The sequence below is a fragment of the Myxine glutinosa genome, chromosome 2 (genome assembly GCF_964187855.1).
Source record: "Myxine glutinosa chromosome 2, kmMyxGlut1.1, whole genome shotgun sequence".
Lineage (NCBI taxonomy): Eukaryota > Metazoa > Chordata > Myxini > Myxiniformes > Myxinidae > Myxine > Myxine glutinosa.
Genome location: NC_136262.1, coordinates 49,697,021 through 49,714,366, shown reverse-complemented (window position 1 = coordinate 49,714,366; position 17,346 = coordinate 49,697,021). Strand labels below are relative to the sequence as shown.

Sequence of the window (17,346 nt, the reverse complement as noted above, 5' to 3'; positions counted from 1 at the left end):
CGTTTTCCGATATTCCCGATTCCTGTTTTTTTGCTTCGCATGTGCGGGATAACATTAACAATGCATTGACTGTGCAAATGAAGAAAGTCAGAAAAGAATATGGCCTTGAATGCCACAGACAGAGATTGGCAACGCAAGCAGGAAGCCAGTTTGTGTCAAATGCCATAGATATGCCAAGGAAACGGTCTTGACCTCTTGATTGATATTTATAGGCATCCAACCATTGTTGAGAGCGGAGTTGAGCGGAATGTGTGGAGTTGAGTATTAACCAGGACAGAATCCAAACTGATGGTAAGAGATCAAGCTGTTTGAAAATAGGAAAGACTTGACATCAGCATCAATGATGGATTCAATGACTGATTTATCATTTGAGAAGCAATCGGCAAGAGCAGGGATTTGAGAACATGGGTGCTGATGTTATCTGGACCTGTTGGTGAAGCAGGGTCAAGGACGGACAGAACTCTCTTTACCTTCTCGTGTGAGTCCATTGGGTACAAGGGGGTAATATGGGGACAGAACGGGATGGGTTGGGTTCATGAGATTTGAAGGAAAACCCAGCGTTTAGACACTCGGCCTTATCTCAGGCAGACTTTTAAAACTTTTTCTGAAGCGTAACCTGCATGGCAGTGTTTGCCTCCGACTCCATGTGTTGCTCACCGCCAATTCGACAAACATTCAAATTTAGAAGAAGCTACACCCTCTGTACCTGATGTCAGAAAGGACACCAGGCGAGGCGTGAAATTATGACGTTGCTGAACCATGATGTTTTCAGAATAACCAGTATTTTTAATAAGTGGACATCAGCTATTACGTTGAAAATTAACATAAGAAATTAAGCAAGGTGCCATTTCAGTATCAAAACTTGATATATGTATTCACAGCAGCTTCGTCTTTTTCGTATTTGGGGATATCTAAAATGGATATACCATTTAAGGCACTACTCATTTATAGACCCACTGGCCTAGGGATACGCACACTCACCTCTGAGTTGTCTAGCCTGGATTTGAATCCCGATCCAGCTATAAACTGTCGTCCTGGTGTTTCACAGGCAGGGTGATTAATCAGTGTGTGCCCTGCCTCGCATGGACGTTAAGCTGGCGACCCGTCCATGAGCACAGAGATGGTGGACGTTAAAGATTGCACGGCGTCCTTCATGAAGAGTCGACGAGCCATCACCAATATCCTGAACTCAAGGTAGCAGATAGTCTTGGAAGTTCCTCGACACCAGGTTGCACTGCTTACTATCTTACAGTTTGGTTGTGGTATGGGTGGCATGCTCTGCACCATAAACAAATTGCTGGTGGATCGTCCACACTTTGTGAACGGTCTTCTTAGGATACGAAGAGCAACCGACAACATACAAAAGGTGCTCGTAAAGGTACAAGTGAAAAAACAATGGACAAGCAAACAAAACAGCACAGAATATTATACAGTACGGTATATTTATTTTGTAAATTTATATGAAAAATTCTTACACGGACACATTAACTTGCATCTTTTCATCACGTGTTTAACGACATTTACATCTCCCCATGGCCTATCCAACGACTCAAATGTATACGACTTCATTTGTAGTTGGGAAAACGACTTTCCATTTTGTACGAAATGAAATGAAAACCCAAATGAAATGAAAACAAATTGCTTATCGCATGCTCTCCGCCGCCTGCCCAGCCAACTTTGCCAATGTGAGGGCAATGGTGCTAAAATACAGGTGGGTTCCTTCTCTCCAACAATTTCGAACTTGCTGTTATCACCATCAAAGCATGCACACAAAACACACAGGTAACAGCAAAGTCAAGGTTATCCATTTACCTTGGACGTGGAATCCAAAATAAGAAACTACAACATATAGCGTGGGAGGGAATTTTAAAATAATTAAATAATGTAAAACACGAGTTGAGTACATTCCCATTAGCACCTTATAGAGAGACCGCAATTCGTTCATCAACATGCCTATCCTGGTGGTCTGTTTAAAGTTTCCGATCATCATTCCGACCCTCGTTTATAAAAGCAGATTGCTTCAATTACAGCAATAAAGCTTCTCAAAAAATGAAAGTCCTTCAGAATAAAGTGGAATATCAAATTGCACCGACATGAAAAGAAAAGACTGTAGGCAATATATGGTTTGATAAAGGAAGACTTTACATCATGTGATTTAAACATCATCTGAAAAGGTGACATTTCATTGGGTGGCATGCAACAAAGAGCAAAGAATTACATTAAAAATATTAACACCTCTTCAGCCAGAAACAGTTTCAACTTCAGGATGCGACTTCTACAAATCACAAGTTACATTTGTCATCCGATGTCATAAAATGGAGATTGCTCATTTTGCGATTCCACAGGCTGATTCAGAACAACCAATCATCAGCGGTCGAGCACCCTGCTTCGGAGTGGAAATCCGTTTGGGATTGTAACCCCGAGCCAAGGCACTGCTTCGTTAAAACCGCTGCTCTTCAGAGAGCATGGTGCACAAGGTCAATCACCAGCAAAGATGGAATGAACTACGACATCACCATAAGATCCTTTGCTAGGTTCCTGGCATCATTGAAAGTAGATTTCAAGTACTTCCAGTCAGTTCTGTTTCAGGATGACACAACTTATACGCACTCCTGAAGCGCTGGATGGAATGAGTTAAAATTAGTGGTTGTACTCATGTCGTGCATGGCCAGGTTTTAGGCAATAATACAATTTCATGGTCCTAGGGGATCAGGAGCCCAATTCTCTCCATGCAAATACTGTATGGAGGATATAGGTCTCGGTGGAAGGGGGTATTACAAGTCGTACTACCTTAACCCGCCTGTCCGTAATTCTGGGGGAATTATTCCATCTGAAAGAACAGGTTCTTTGCCAGTGGCATTAATTATGACAAAGTTAGGCCCAATGTCCATTTGCTTCTGTGGATATTGTAATATCGATTTAAAATAACAAAATTTTGGGAATAACCTTCATCGGAAAGAATAAAAACAAATCTCACAAAACTAACAATTGAAATACCGAGCAGAGCTTTGAATTAAGGCGATAATTCCAAACAAATCAGTGTCTTACGGTCCAAAATTCCATGCAAATTTGGCTTGAGCAGATCACAGCTACATGAAAAATTCAATATTTTGAACTTTCTTTTCTTTTCTTTTTTCCAACTCTATTGCAATTTTTAAAATCGACAACGCGAAGCCAGGCCACGGCTATTCCAGGTTAAAGTTCATCTGACTTGCGACTTCCAATATCACCTGTCAGCTTCTCTTGGGCTTCCATCATGGATGTTACCACTGTGGTAAACAGGGGTAGTGGAGTGGGAAAGAGGAATATTACAATGAGCTGGCACCACAGCAAGATAGACGAGTCAATGCAAAAGAAGAAAATAGACTTAAGGTCTTTGTCCTGCATATAATATCCCAACAATCTTGTACAGTCATGGCCAAAAATATTGGCACCCTTGCACTTTATTCAAATAACTCACAATTTTCTCTAAAAATAAGTTGAACTTGACAAAAGTATTTGGTCTCCACAATTCTTTATTTCACTCTTAATATTATAGAACCTTTGTTTTTGATTCAGAACTTGATATATCCTTTCAAATCAGAAAATAAAAAGAATTGGCAATGACAAAATTATTGACACCCTCGACTTAATATTTGGCAGCACAGACTTTGAACTAAATAACGGCAGTCAAGTGCTTCCTATAGCCATGAATGAGCTTTCTACACCTCTCTACTGGCAGTTTGACCCACTCTTCTTGTGCACACTGCTCCAGTTAGCCCAGATTTGAAGGGTGTCTTCTCCCAACTGCTGTTTTCAGATCTACCCACAGGTGTTCAATGGGATTTAGATCTGGACTCATTGCTGGCCACTTCAGAACAGTCCAGCGTTTTGTCTTGAACCACCCCTGGGTGCTTTTTGAAGTGCGTTTGGAGTCACTATCCTGCTGCAAGACCCATAACCTTCGACAGAGACCCAGCTTTCTGACACTGGGTTGAACATTGCGCTCCAGAATGCCTTGGTAATCTCCTGATTTCATGATGCCGTACACACATTCAAGGCACCCATTGCCAGAGGCAGCACAGCAACCCCAAAATATCACTGAACCTCCTCCATGTTTAACTGTAGGGAAGGTGTTCTTTTCTTTGAAGGCTTCATTTTGTTATCTGTAAACATAGAGATGATGTGCTTTACCAAAAAGCTCTAATTTGCTCTCATCTGTCCACAAGACATTCTACCAGAAGGATTTTGGCTTGTTCAGGTATTTTTTGGCAAACTCCAGTCAGGCTTTCTCAGCAGTGGGGTCCTCCTGGGTCTCCTACCATAGAAACCCCTTTCATTGAGTTGGCAACGGATGGTGCAAGTTGAAACTGTCATACCTTGTGTCTAAAGGTCAGCTTGAATCTGTTTGGCAGTTGATCGACGTGCTTTATCCCCCATTCAAACAATCCTACGCTGCTTTATTCAATCAAGTTTTCTCTTGCGGCCACATCTCGGGAGGTTGGCTACAGTACCATGGGCCTTAAACACCCTGATAACATTGCGTGCAGTGCAGTGGACACAGGAACATCAAGGTCTCTGTAGATGGACTTGTAGACTTGATTGTCCATGCTTGGCTACAATCTTGTGTCTGACCTCCTCAGACAATTATCTGGTTTTCTTTCTTTTATCCATGCTTTCTCCATCTCCAATGAGCATGGAGAAAAGAAAGAAAACCAGATAATTGTCTGAGGAGGTCAGACACAAGATTGCGATACACACTGACACAAAACAGCACTAATGATTCATTTTCTCTATTCAAACTGGTTGAATAAGTGACTTTTATATTGCAGGCACCTGCAATTCACCACAGGTGAGTTCAATTCCAAAGTAAAGGAGAATCACCTGCTTGAAATCTAATTATTTATAATAACTTCCAAAAGGTGGCAATAATATTGTCCGAACCATTTTAGGATTTCTGTGTAGCATAAGCTAAGATTTAGTAATTATTTCAGCTTTTTTTTGTTTTGTTCCACTGCAAACTAAAGAAATACATATGTGGATACCAAAATATGTCTTAATTTCAACAATTTTGTGGAAGAAATCGTGCATTATTTGAAAAAAGTGCAAGGGTGCCAATATTTTTGGCCACGACTGTATACGAGTCTTACACAAACAAAGTAGGGGAAAAAATCTTTAAAAAAATAAAATGTAAAATAAAAATCTTGCACAATCAAAAGGACTCCAAAGGAGGAGTCGAACACAACCAAAGTATAATGCCACAAGACAAATTAACATTACTAACTTTACATGCGGTGTTCAAAAAGTTATACGAAGGAGATACTTGCATTAGTCCAAGATATGCCAAAATAATAACAACAAGTCAGGAGACGACGATGGTTCACGAGCGAGCGGTATTCAATGACAAAGGACGGACTATAACCGAAACAGGCCCGGACAGGCCAGGCCCGGAAATGTCAAAACGATGGTTACTGACCTTGAAATGAGATAGAAAATAATGCATAATCAGTTCTGAGGTTAGTTAGCTACACAATACCGAAAATTCGGTGAAAAATGAAAAATGAAAAAAAAACCCCTGCAGTCATACCACACTTTTAAAATGGTACGTGCTGCTTCCTCTCAACATGTAAAGGGGTAGAGCACCGACAGGCAACCCATATGGCAAGTTAGCAATAATAGAGCATGGGCCGAATGGCCTCCTGCGTTGACGTTCCTTGGAAGGGAACTCATATTTATTTATTTATTTATTATCATCGAAACATAGGGCTTGGCAGGATGGCCTGGAGGTATACACACTCACCTTCAAGCTGTTTAGCCTGGTTTTGAACCTTGGGCCAGCTATAAACTGTCATCCTGGTGTTTCAAGGGCAGATTGATACCTGAATATGTGTGCCATCCCTCGGATGGACATTAAACTGGCGTCCCATCTGCCGGCATTAGTTGAACATCGTGGCATCTTTAATGTCCACCATTGTGAAGAGTAAGACAGCTATCGCCATCACAATGGGGAATTTCAAATTCCTGCCCTAACAACTTAGTCAAGCATCAGACCTGCCCAGTCAGTTCGTAAAAGACTTGAGCCAAAAACCTTCCCTGGCCATCCCAACAAGAACATGAGAATAAATGTGGCCGTAAAGAAACGAAGATCATTGAAGCAACAGCCTTTCAAACTGGAAATACAGTAGGCTTCTTAGAAGTGAGCAACAAGCATTTTATATACAGGTAAACCAATTGATGGTCCCAGATGGCTGTCTAACACTATTTTTGGTGCTCGTTTGAATATTTTAGCTCACCTGGACTTTAGTCCGGTGGGCTTATATGATCGAGCAGCATCCGTAGGTCAGTGAGTGAGTGAGTCTGTAAACACTTCAGTCATTATCGCTTCAACCAAACAAACAATTTGATGAAACTTGGCCACATGCTTCATTTCTGAAGCCTAATGAAGGTGTCTTTACCGCATCAAAATCTCCTCTCATTAAGGAGGTCTACGGGGGATAGGGTTGGTTTGACCCCCAAAAATGGGTATTTGCTCTCTTCTCTGAAACTACACACACGATTTCAATGAAACTTGACCACAACCTTCATCACCCGTGACGTACCAAAGTTTGTTCACGGCATAAAAAAAAAAATCAGGGTCTAAGGTGGTTTGGGGAGTTGAGTGACTGTTGCTCCTAACCCATGTGAGCTTCAGCTCCCATTGTCCTATTTTTAAAAAAATTCTTTTGATTTATCAACTTTAGCATTAAATGAAGGACTTGGGCAAACCTCTGCGGACATCACTCTGGATTCAAAAATCTTCTGAGGGCATTTATTATCAACTTGGGGTTCAAAAATCTCTTGGCTAATTGTAGAACCATTTTGTTTGTTGAAAATAAATGATGAAATAATTCAACAATTATGTCATAATGTCCACTTACTCTGTCCACATTGTTTAAAATATTTCAGCAAAACAGTTTTATACAAAAATTATTCGTCCCCTACCTGGAGGGGACTAAAGGTTTGCTCTCCGTCTGTCTGTCCCACCTGTGGTTTTCCAGACTTTCTCCAAAACCCTTTAACACATTAAACTGAAACTTGGTACGCAGCTTTATTATGATAAGTTATAGAACAGGTTTGAGTTTTGGGGCGTTTCACCAATTTTTCACAGAGTTATGCCCATTTTGCTTGGAACAAGAACATTCATTGGGCCTATCCGAGGGGACATGCATTGCAAAGCAATTCTCTCTCTTGTTTTTTTATTAATTGATGAATAATCATTGAATCCTTCAATGAATAGATACATAATGTTTTGCAATCCGCAAAGGTTCGTACTAGATAATTATATACAAAGCTACTTTACTTGTCAAATTTGTTAATTCCAAGAGGCAAATAAAATAACGCAACAAAATTTCTCATTTTGCTTTACTTACCCTGCTCGGCATCGCTGTAATAATACTGGTACCGTGTTCGGGCCTGGTTCGCCACCTCTGGATGCACCTTTCCGTGCATATCTAGCACGATTGGTAAGTAAAAGACAAAGTGTAAGTTAGATATATATATATTTAAGGAAAGGAGGGAAGTAAGGTAATGGAAGTAAGCGATGCTTTCCCGGCAAGCTTGTCTCAATGACAGAAAAACAATGAGTGCCCATTGATTTGATTTTTGTGGGCATGACAAACTATGGCACTCGCAAATCATGAGCAGATGAAGGTGTGAAGCCCTGCTATAAGGTCAGGAAGCAAGTAGTCAAAGGAACAAATTAATCGATTGCATTATTCAGGTAGCATGATGGACATCGTGAATGGCAGAAACCACATCCTGTATATGTGGCCCATCCGGGTCATTACTAAAACACACGATGGGAAGAAATATGTATCAAAACATGGGACAGGAAAAAAACACGGCAAGGGGCGAAATGCGTACAGAAGCATGGCACTCGTACCGAGAAACAGGATTCGAGGTATGTAGCTGCCGTCTGGGCGGAACTCTTCACCTCCAGGCTCCTCATCATCCTGGAAATGGACATATAAAAAGAAGCTCTAAAAGTCAACTGTTACTTGAAGCACAAATTATTCCTCATCCCCAGCTGGTGAACTCTGATATAGTACACAGTTGGGCAAAAACCAAAGCCATCCGAGGCAAAAATAGGTTTCTGGAACTGCATACAGCACATTTAAGTACAATGAACACATGCCATACCTCCACATTGACCATGATAAAATTGTGACTCAGCTCCGAAATCTCCTTGGAAGCAGCAAACAGTGGCTTCAGTGCTGAAAAAATAACACATACGACGTTTACATTTCATTTGCAGGAAAATGGTGGGGGAAAAAATACAAATGTCATTTTTTCATAATGTCATGACCACAACATTGCTCGGATCAAGAAGCTGGGCACATTAATGTTCTTTAGTAGTGGTGAACTTGAATTAAACAAATAAAATAAAGACATCAAGTGACAACATTACAAGGCAGGTCACAACGGGGGTAGGGGTGGGGAGAATTTTTTTTTTTGTATACAAGATTGAGGCTCGTGTAAGAGCTTCTAGCTTAATGTCCAAACATTAATCACAAAAAAAAACCAACGGACACACAAAACATAAGATAAAGGGAGCGGGAGACAAGATGGGGAGAGAGAGGGAAGCACACAAGTCCAACATTTGAGAGCAGGACGTCGGGAGATCTGTGGGAGGGAGAGGGCTTGGGGGGATGAGGCATGGGAAGGGAGGGGGGATGAGGCATGGGAAGGGAGGGGGGAGGGGTGGGAGAGGCAGAGCTGTAGATAGAGAGAGTTTGGCCAACTAAACAATAGGCGCCATGTGCAATAGGCGCCATGCACCCCCAAAATAGGTATTTGCTCTCTTCTCCGAAACTACAAGTACAATTTCAATGAAACTTGGCCACAACCTTCATATCTGGAGTCTAATGAAGGAGTATTGACCGCATAAAAATCAGCTGAGCGTGCACTGTATTATTTTGAACTTTCATGTGCATGACAATTGGATCTCTTAAGACCATTGCTTGTTTCAGGTCAGTATGATTGAGAGAATGATTCATAAAATAATCATTCATTAACATTCATCCAGTAAAAGTTTTCATACATATATTGTTTTCACCAGTATTGTGTGTGACCAAGTCATGAAAAAATATGATATTTTTTCAGTTTTAAGTAAAAGTATAAAATTGCCCAGTTTTGAGCAATAAGGACAGGAATTAATTTATTCACCATTCTCTCCTTTCTGTTGTTGTTGTTTTTTTTCCACAAAAATTACACAAAACTGAACGAGTTACCAATTTTTTTTTTGCACAACCTTTTTTTGAGGTTACGCAATATTTTCAAATTTGTGCAATCCCATATGAAGCAGCTAATTTTACTTCTTTCCCATAGACCCCCGCTAAAAGCCTTGTAAGACCCCCGTTGGTTGGGAGCACCTGCTTAAAGTAATATTTACTCCTCCAATACCCCCATTTCCAAATCAAATGGAAGACCAAATACTGCATTGGAGTCATCAGAAGGAACCAGAATAAGCAAAGAGCAAAGATGGAGTCATCAGGAGAAACCTGAATAGGATTCGGGTTTCAGCCGCTACTCCACAACCCTCAAATCCATCCAGGTGCAGCCAAGTGAGCCTTACGGAAAACTTTCTGCAATAATTCACTTCTCCTTCAACAGATAGATAAAGAAAGAGAGGAATAAAGAGTAAAATAGATAAAAGAAAAAAAATTAAGAATTATAATTAATAAATAGAAATGTGAAAAAGTATAAAGAAATGTGAAAGGAATAAAGAACAAAGATGTCGGGAAGAACCCGGATAGACAGTAAGGCCAAGAATGTGAATATTCAAGCAGGCATGAAGACTCACCCTTGCAGGCTCCGCACCATGATTTGTGGATAATTAGCATTACAGGAAGGCTGCTGCAGAATGAAACAGACAAACATGCAAAACCAAATCAGTAAAATGATGACCAAGTAAAACATGCAGATAACTCGTCTATCCATCGGAATACAACAACACACAAGCTGTCACTTGGGTATATATTCTTACTTTAGGTTTGCGATATATCCGTTTAAGTTACCACCATCACTTGAAGCAAATAATCGTGTTTTTTTTGTTTTTTCATCGATTTATTTGAATTAGGCTACGTTTTGTTTGATTCAACGTGTGATTTAACGGTCGTTTTGATGTAACATCCCAATGTGTGGTTTCAGTTGGTTCAACGGTTTTGGTTTTGATTTACTGTTTAAATTTGAATGTGGCACGAGTTGTTCCAGAATGGCATTGATTGGTGGTTTCAGTGTCCCCACCCCATTTTTCCCTTATATAAGGGAGGGTATAGAGTTGTTTTGATGGACTCTTGAGAAAGGTCAGTGGATGCACGTTTATCTGTGTTGCTGATCGAAACGTCGAGCAGTTGTTTATTTGCTCATTAACGGTTGGAGAACTCAAAATGGATTCATTTGATATATATTGTTGCGGATCTCGAGCCCGTCGACGTACTAAGGGGGGTGAAACCTTTCTCCCCCTCGAGCTTCGAGTCCACGAGGCCGCTACACACTTTACACTCGTGGGGGCGGATTGCAGAGCAATTCCAGCCGCCAACCCCGCAGCGAGCACGCGGAAGGGTTTCCGGTCAAATACCTTCGATACACGTGCCGCTGCGAGGACGGGGGCTGAACCTCACACGAGTCACGCTGGGTTGATACGCCCGAGCAATTTGCGTGTCACGTGACTCGTGCCGTTAATTATTAGGAACCCGATCGAGCGGTTTTATCTCGTACAATGCGAGGCCAATGGTGGAAAAGATGTATACGGCAAAGTTGGAAGCAAAGAACACAGGTTTATTACACTTTGTACAATGATCAGAGCAAAGAGACACAGGATAGAAACTTAACCGTCCTTAACTTAATTATCCCAGACAAGGGCCCTTTGACTCACGCGGGGAAAGGAAGGGGGAAGAGGATGTGCTCAAAGCGCGGCCGCTTGTTGCAGCTCGCCCCAGACGGCTCGTTGGACATGTCCCTCGAGGATGTTCGCGACAAGGACGTCGGCCTCCAGTCGTGCGCGTACGGGAGTCCGCACAGCGTGTCCCGCCGTCGGTGAGGCGAAGCGCACGTACAGGGTGTCCAGGCAGGAGATATCGTTAGAGTATATGGCCACGGGAGAGATCGTCCTGCGAGAGCGTTTATAACAGGGCAGCAGAGAGCAGAGAACTGGGCAGAGCGCAGAGAGCTTCTTGTTCAGAGTCCTGGGCTAGAGAGAGCGCAGGGAGCCTGGCCACAGAGAGAGTCGTGCTTCGACCTAGCCCTGAGAGAGAGAGAGTTCGGGGATCCGGGCCCGGGTTTTATAGCCACCCCCCCCCCCCCCCCCCACAGAATGTTCCAGGCGCCTCCCCTGGCCGCCGTTGCTGGCCACTCCCCTTTAGCTCCCATTGGCTGCCGTTGTTGGCCACTCCCCTTTAGCTCCCGTTGCCTGTTTGCCGCTTACCAGCCACTCCCTCCGGCTCCTCCCTCGGGCCTCCTCGACTTGTTCCAGGCCCAGCACATGGCATTCCAGGCCCAATGAGGCCTACCCTTACTTACCTGTCTCAACGCATACTAACACTGGGAAGGAGACTATACTTAACATTTAATAAGAAATAACTGGCTAAAGTGAGGCTACATGTTGTGGTGCAACGAACTAAAAAGGGGGGTTGCCTTTATTCTCAAAACCACAACACGACCCCCCTCTCCAACCAGACTCGCTCCGAGTCGACCCCAGTCGGAACGACCGGTAGAGTCTGGCATTCAATTTTACTTTTACTTTTAATGTGACACATAGGTGTAATCCCCCTAACATTTATTCTAACCCATGTGTGCAACATTCTTTTCACTAAATATGTCCCTCCTAATGCGTTGAGCAGCTATTCTATCAGACTCGCACCCACAACTATCCGTGTATTTTCGGAATTTTCAAACTAAACACATAGCCGGTGGGCACATTCTTATATGTACATGCGCAGAACCTAACCTTTATTTACAATACTACGACCCAGGACCTGCACTTTGAGGAAAGGAATTGGAGGAAAGGAAATCAAAGCACTTGCTGCTTGCATCTTCTTGTCTTGTGTGTGCGGCTAACAAAACCGGCTGGCCCTGACCGGCATGCAGGCCATGTGAGACATCAGGGCCATCTAAGTCTTCACGTCTTCATACTTGGCACACAATTGCACACACTTTTGTTTTTATTTGCCAGCAGGGCCACTCCTCACGTGGTCCAACTGCATGGCATCAGTGCCACTCAACAGAGAGTGATCCGAAGGTGCAAGATGAATTGCAGCAAGATGCTGCACAGCAGAGGTGCGGGGCCACAAGGCTTGTGGTCCATATGTGCAGCAGAATGGCTTGGTAGCAAGGTGCTGCACTGTTCGGCCTCCAAGTGGTCCTGGGGCGGGGAGGGAAGACAAGGTGCAACAAGCAAAAGGAAAGGCACACGGTAGCAAGCGAAAAACAAGGTGACCAGGCACCACCATACCTGGTGCGGTGCGAGGGACGCGGCAGAGCGAGCAGAGCAAGCTCGTCCCTAACCGTCCGTACCCCCCACCATTGGCTACACTACCTGAGCCCCCCTTGTATTTACAATCCGTCTCTACGTCTTGTCTCCCATATCCCCCTCTATACCAAATTTGTCTCCAAATCCCTCCCAGGAAGGAAGGGGTGGAACAGAACAATGTCTCACTCACGTCATGATGCGTCTTATTTCCAAACGGCTTACAGAGCCCTGGTGTGAAGCTCGTCCTCCTCGGTGAATGGCTGTGGATGGTGCGAAGGGATCTCACATCCTAACTACACTAATAGCATTACACTTTTAAACTACCCGGGGTCGTACCCTGCCAATCAGCCTCTTTAAACTATGTGGTTCTAAGAACCCGAATTCCCATTTCCCACACTGTGGTGCCCTCCTGAATTTGGGTCTCACCCCACGGATTTTCGCACTGTGCCCTCGCACAATTTCGGGGCTGGGTCGTGTGGCTCCACCAGCAAATCTACCTACCTGCGCACCTCCGCCACTGAAGCCACCTCCCGAGCTTGCCTGCTCCTGATGACTACGCTAACCGGGGAAGGCCCTCCCTGGCACTTACCCCCTCGATGCCCACCTCGGCATTGGGTAACCCAGGTCCTTTCCATGGATCCTCGGGCCCCACTCACTCTCCAACCTAACCGGCTCCCAGAGCCTACCTGCGGCCTTACCTGACCGACAAGCTACCAGTGACGGAGTACCCCAATAACCACTCACTAATTAAGCCACACGCCCAGCCATGTCACTGTCTACTGCACCCTACAAAACACTACTTCCTACTACCCCCGCACCACAGGTGTCAATATCCATGCAATTTACCTATTCCCTCTACCTGGCTTTACACTACCCCCCAGGCTTTCGCGAATGGGTTCCACTCCCCCCCCCCCCCCCCATTCAATCCTTCGCACCATGCATTCCACACCAATTATTCCACACCATTTATCTTGCACACCATTTATTTTGCACACCACTCAACACAATTCCATCCACACTACTACACAACTCCGTTTATTCTCACCCACGATTCCTCAAACACACAGCATCATCTACCTACCTAATTTCCCCTAAAACTCGTGCTTCCCTCGTCGTCCCTTTACACTATACACACCCTTTTCTTTAACAACCATCTAAACTCTCTACGTCCCCTCTACAGTTCAGGTGTCCGACTTAAATCTTGTCCCTAAGGTCTTCCAATTATCCTAGCCCTCCCTCGGCTAGCTTCGGTGCCCCATGGAGGCAACCATTGCTGGCCCCTCCATGGGCCTAACACGGCCATCCCCCTAAACTAATGCTCATGGGCCCCTGTGGGAGGAATGGTTACACACCCATTCCCCCACGTAGGGTACACTACTCCCCACAGTCCTCTAAACTACGAGCCCCCATCTATGGAGGTACCTTGTCACGGCTCGGCCTCGAAGGGCCGAGCGTTCCATGCGGGTGGTTGGTCGCCTGTATGAAGTGTCCGGCCGGCATCGACGATCCGCGGGGGGAGGGATTGATGGGCCCAGGGGCCGGGCTCCATCCCTGCATGGGGCCTTGCGGTCCCACGCACGATGACCCAACTGGCCACGATCCGAGCACCTCACCCGATAAGGTGCGTGGCTCCGAAACTGCAAACCTCCCCTCGAACCCGGCCGACCGCCCTTGCCGCCACAGAGCGCCAACCATACCGTGCGGGTGCCGGAGGCACGAACCGTGCACGCCGGTCCTCGTGAGACCGACGCAGCACCGATCCCCTCCGGTCCCCGCGGCACACAACTCACCAGGGGCTCGCGTCCGCTACTCGTCCCGCTAAGCGCGACCCCGGTCGGTGTCGATGCCCGGGCCGCGTCCTCACAACTCGCAACCCACTCCACACTCGCACACCCAGGCGCACACGTGCCCCTCACACACTCCGTCATCGCACACTCTGGTGCACACTCTTCCCACACACACTCCGGTGTGCTCTCCCGCTCACACTCCGGTGTGCACTCCCTCTCCACGCATTCCGGTACGCACTCTCTCTCGTACTCTGTAACACCCTCACGCTCCACGCACTCTGGTACGCACTCTCTCCACACACTCCGGTACGCACTCCCTCTCATACCGCACAATGGGCCCTTCGCGAACGCCCGGGTCTCGCCCGATCCCCAAGCTCGCCGAGCACCCGTTCGCGCCAAACACATTTCCACCATTGTCGCCACTCACCTCGGGGCTCTCCTTCCCCTGCTTCTCCGCCAGCACCTGCAAACTTTTTATTGGGTTAGCATGTACGGCATCAAGGTGCGAACACGAACTTTGCACATGTTTCATGGCTTCCTCCCGTGATTCATTCTCGGTCTCCCCCGTCTCTTCAACCCCACTTATTTCTTCTTCTAACTCGACAATCGTCGGCGCCCCCAAAATTTCCTCCAACTCGACCTTCGTCGGCGCCCCCAAAATTTCCTTTTCCAATTCGACGATCGCCGGTTTCTCCACACCCCGCGTCGCTACTCTCATAGCCCCCATTATTTTGGCTGTGCTCCGCTTTAACTCACTCCCCATGTGCTCCTCGCACCGCTTCACCCCGTCGCGTACCACCGCGACCTCCTCGCTCAGCTTACGCCCAATCTCCTCCCCCATCTTTTTCATTTCTCTTCTTGATTTGGCCCCCTGGGTATCCATTTTTTTGTTCAATTCACCGAGGCACGCCGTGATTTGCGCCATAAATAGGCCCATATCCATCGGCACCGCGGGCTCGGCTCTCGCCGCCACGTGCGAGGCGCCGCCATTTTCTTCCCCTACTGCCGCTCCCTCTTCAGCTTCCCCTACTACCAACTCTTCCTGCTGGTCCTGGGCCATTAGTTCTTCCTCATTTGTTACTCCCACCGGCATTTGGTCGTCTTGGCCAGCCATTGTCCGAAATGAAATAAATTTGATTTTACCCTAAATTTTGTCCACCCGTAATTTTGAGTGCGTGAAGCGCACTCCAGGTCCAAATATCCCACTCCTGACACCAATTTGTTGCGGATCTCGAGCCCGTCAACGTACTAAGGGGGGTTAAACCCTTCTCCCCCTCGAGCTTCGAGTCCACGAGGCCGCTACCCACTTTAGACTCGTGGGGGCGGATTGCGGAGCAATTCCAGCCGCCAACCCCGCAGCGAGCACGCGGAAGGGTTTCCGGTCAAACACCCTGGTACCTTCGATACACGTGCCGCTGCGAGGACGGGGGCTGAACCTCACACGAGTCACGCTGGGTTGATACGCCCGAGCGGTTTGCGTGTCACGTGACTCGTGCCGTTAATTATTAGGAACCCGATCGAGCGGTTATATCTCGTACAATGCGAGGCCGATGGTGGAAAAGACGTATACGGCCAAGTTGGAAGCAAAGAACACAGGTTTATTACACTTTGTACAATGATCAGAGCAAAGAGACACAGGATAGAAACTTAACCGTCCTTAACTTAATTTCCCAGACAAGGGCTCTTTGACTCACGCGGGGAAAGGAAGGGAGAAGAGGACGTGCTCAAAGCGCAGCCGCTTGTTGCAGCTCGCCCCGGACGGCTCATTGGGCATGTCCCTCGAGGATGTTCGCGGCAAGGACGCCGGCCTCCAGTCCGCACAGCGTGTCCCGCCGTCAGTGAGGCGAAGCGCACGTGCAGGGCGTCCAGGCAGGAGATATCGTTAAGAGTATATGGCCACGGGAGAGATCGTCCTGCGAGAGCGTTTATAACAGGGCAGCAGAGAGCAGAGATCTGGGCAGAGCGCAGAGAGCTTCTTGTTCAGAGTCCGGGGCTAGAGAGAGCGCTGGGAGCTTGGCCACAGAGAGAATCGTGCTTCGACCTAGCCCTGAGAGAGAGTTCGGGGATCCGGGCCCGGGTTTTATAGCCCCCCCCCACCCCCCCCAGAATGTTCCAAGCGCCTCCCCTGGCCGCCGTTGCTGGCCACTCCCCTTTAGCTCCCATTGTTGGCCACTCCCCTTTAGCTCCCGTTGGCTGTTTGCCGCCTACCAGCCACTCCCTCCGGCTCCTCCCTCGGGCCTCCTCAACTAGTTCCAGGCCCAGCACATGGCATTCCAGGCCCAATGAGACCTACCCTTACTTACCTGTCTCAACGCATACTAACACTGGGAAGGAGACTATACTTAACATTTAATAAGAAATAACTGGCTAAAGCGAGGCTACATGTTGTGGTGCAACTAACTAAAAAGGGGGTTGCCTTTGTTCTCAAAACCACAACAATATATATTGTTATGAATTTGGAGTAGGGGGAATGTATAGATTCAGGTAGATCTGCATAGGTATCATGCTTCGTCTATCGAGTTAGAACAATCTCGACGTAATAAGTCCTGTTAGCCCGGTTTGTCGGATCAAGTGTGTACCTGTGATCATACGAGGATGATCGTGTGTTAAATAGTTGTCGGGATTAGGCTAATTTCCACGTGTGTGAAACCTGCGATTTACCCTTTGTCCCTTATGGCACATCACACACATTAGCTAGGCTCCATTAGTGCACCACATTAATTAATTCCCCCTCCGGCATAATAAGATTGACCGAAAAGACCGACAGGAAGTGGCCGCGTACAACGGCGCCATGGCAGGCAAACATTGTACAAGGCAGGTTGAGGCCACGCCCACCGCACGATGGATGTACATCGAGGGTTTGGTGGGTCGGTCGCACGACTGGTGGAAGGGGATTCGTGAATTGGAGAGAGGCCCGGATGACGTCAGAGCACGCCAAATAAGAGACTTGGAGTGGCGGACATTTTGTCACTTTAGTCCGGACTTTGGTGATGAACGTTGGCAAGCCGGCATTTTGCCCTTCTCGTTCTTGGACTGATCCTGCCCGGATCTCTCTCTTCCCTTTGTCTTCTC

At 46.3% G+C, this 17,346-nt stretch overlaps 1 protein-coding gene across 1 annotated transcript in view; it reads right to left on the bottom strand.

Moving 5' to 3' along the window:
• Positions 1-1,425: 1,425 nt before the first annotated feature.
• TXNDC12 (thioredoxin domain containing 12) overlaps positions 1,426-17,346 on the bottom strand; it is a 47,652-nt gene continuing 31,731 nt past the window's right edge. Inside the window, exons 3-8 of the mRNA XM_068108231.2 lie at positions 9,821-9,873; positions 8,158-8,231; positions 7,901-7,970; positions 7,389-7,469; positions 3,231-3,269; positions 1,426-1,744 (exon numbers count right to left, since the gene is read on the bottom strand). Coding sequence (XP_067964332.1) covers positions 1,701-1,744; positions 3,231-3,269; positions 7,389-7,469; positions 7,901-7,970; positions 8,158-8,231; positions 9,821-9,873 — 361 coding nt within the window. The 3' untranslated portion in view covers positions 1,426-1,700. The remainder of the gene's footprint in view (positions 1,745-3,230; positions 3,270-7,388; positions 7,470-7,900; positions 7,971-8,157; positions 8,232-9,820; positions 9,874-17,346) is intronic.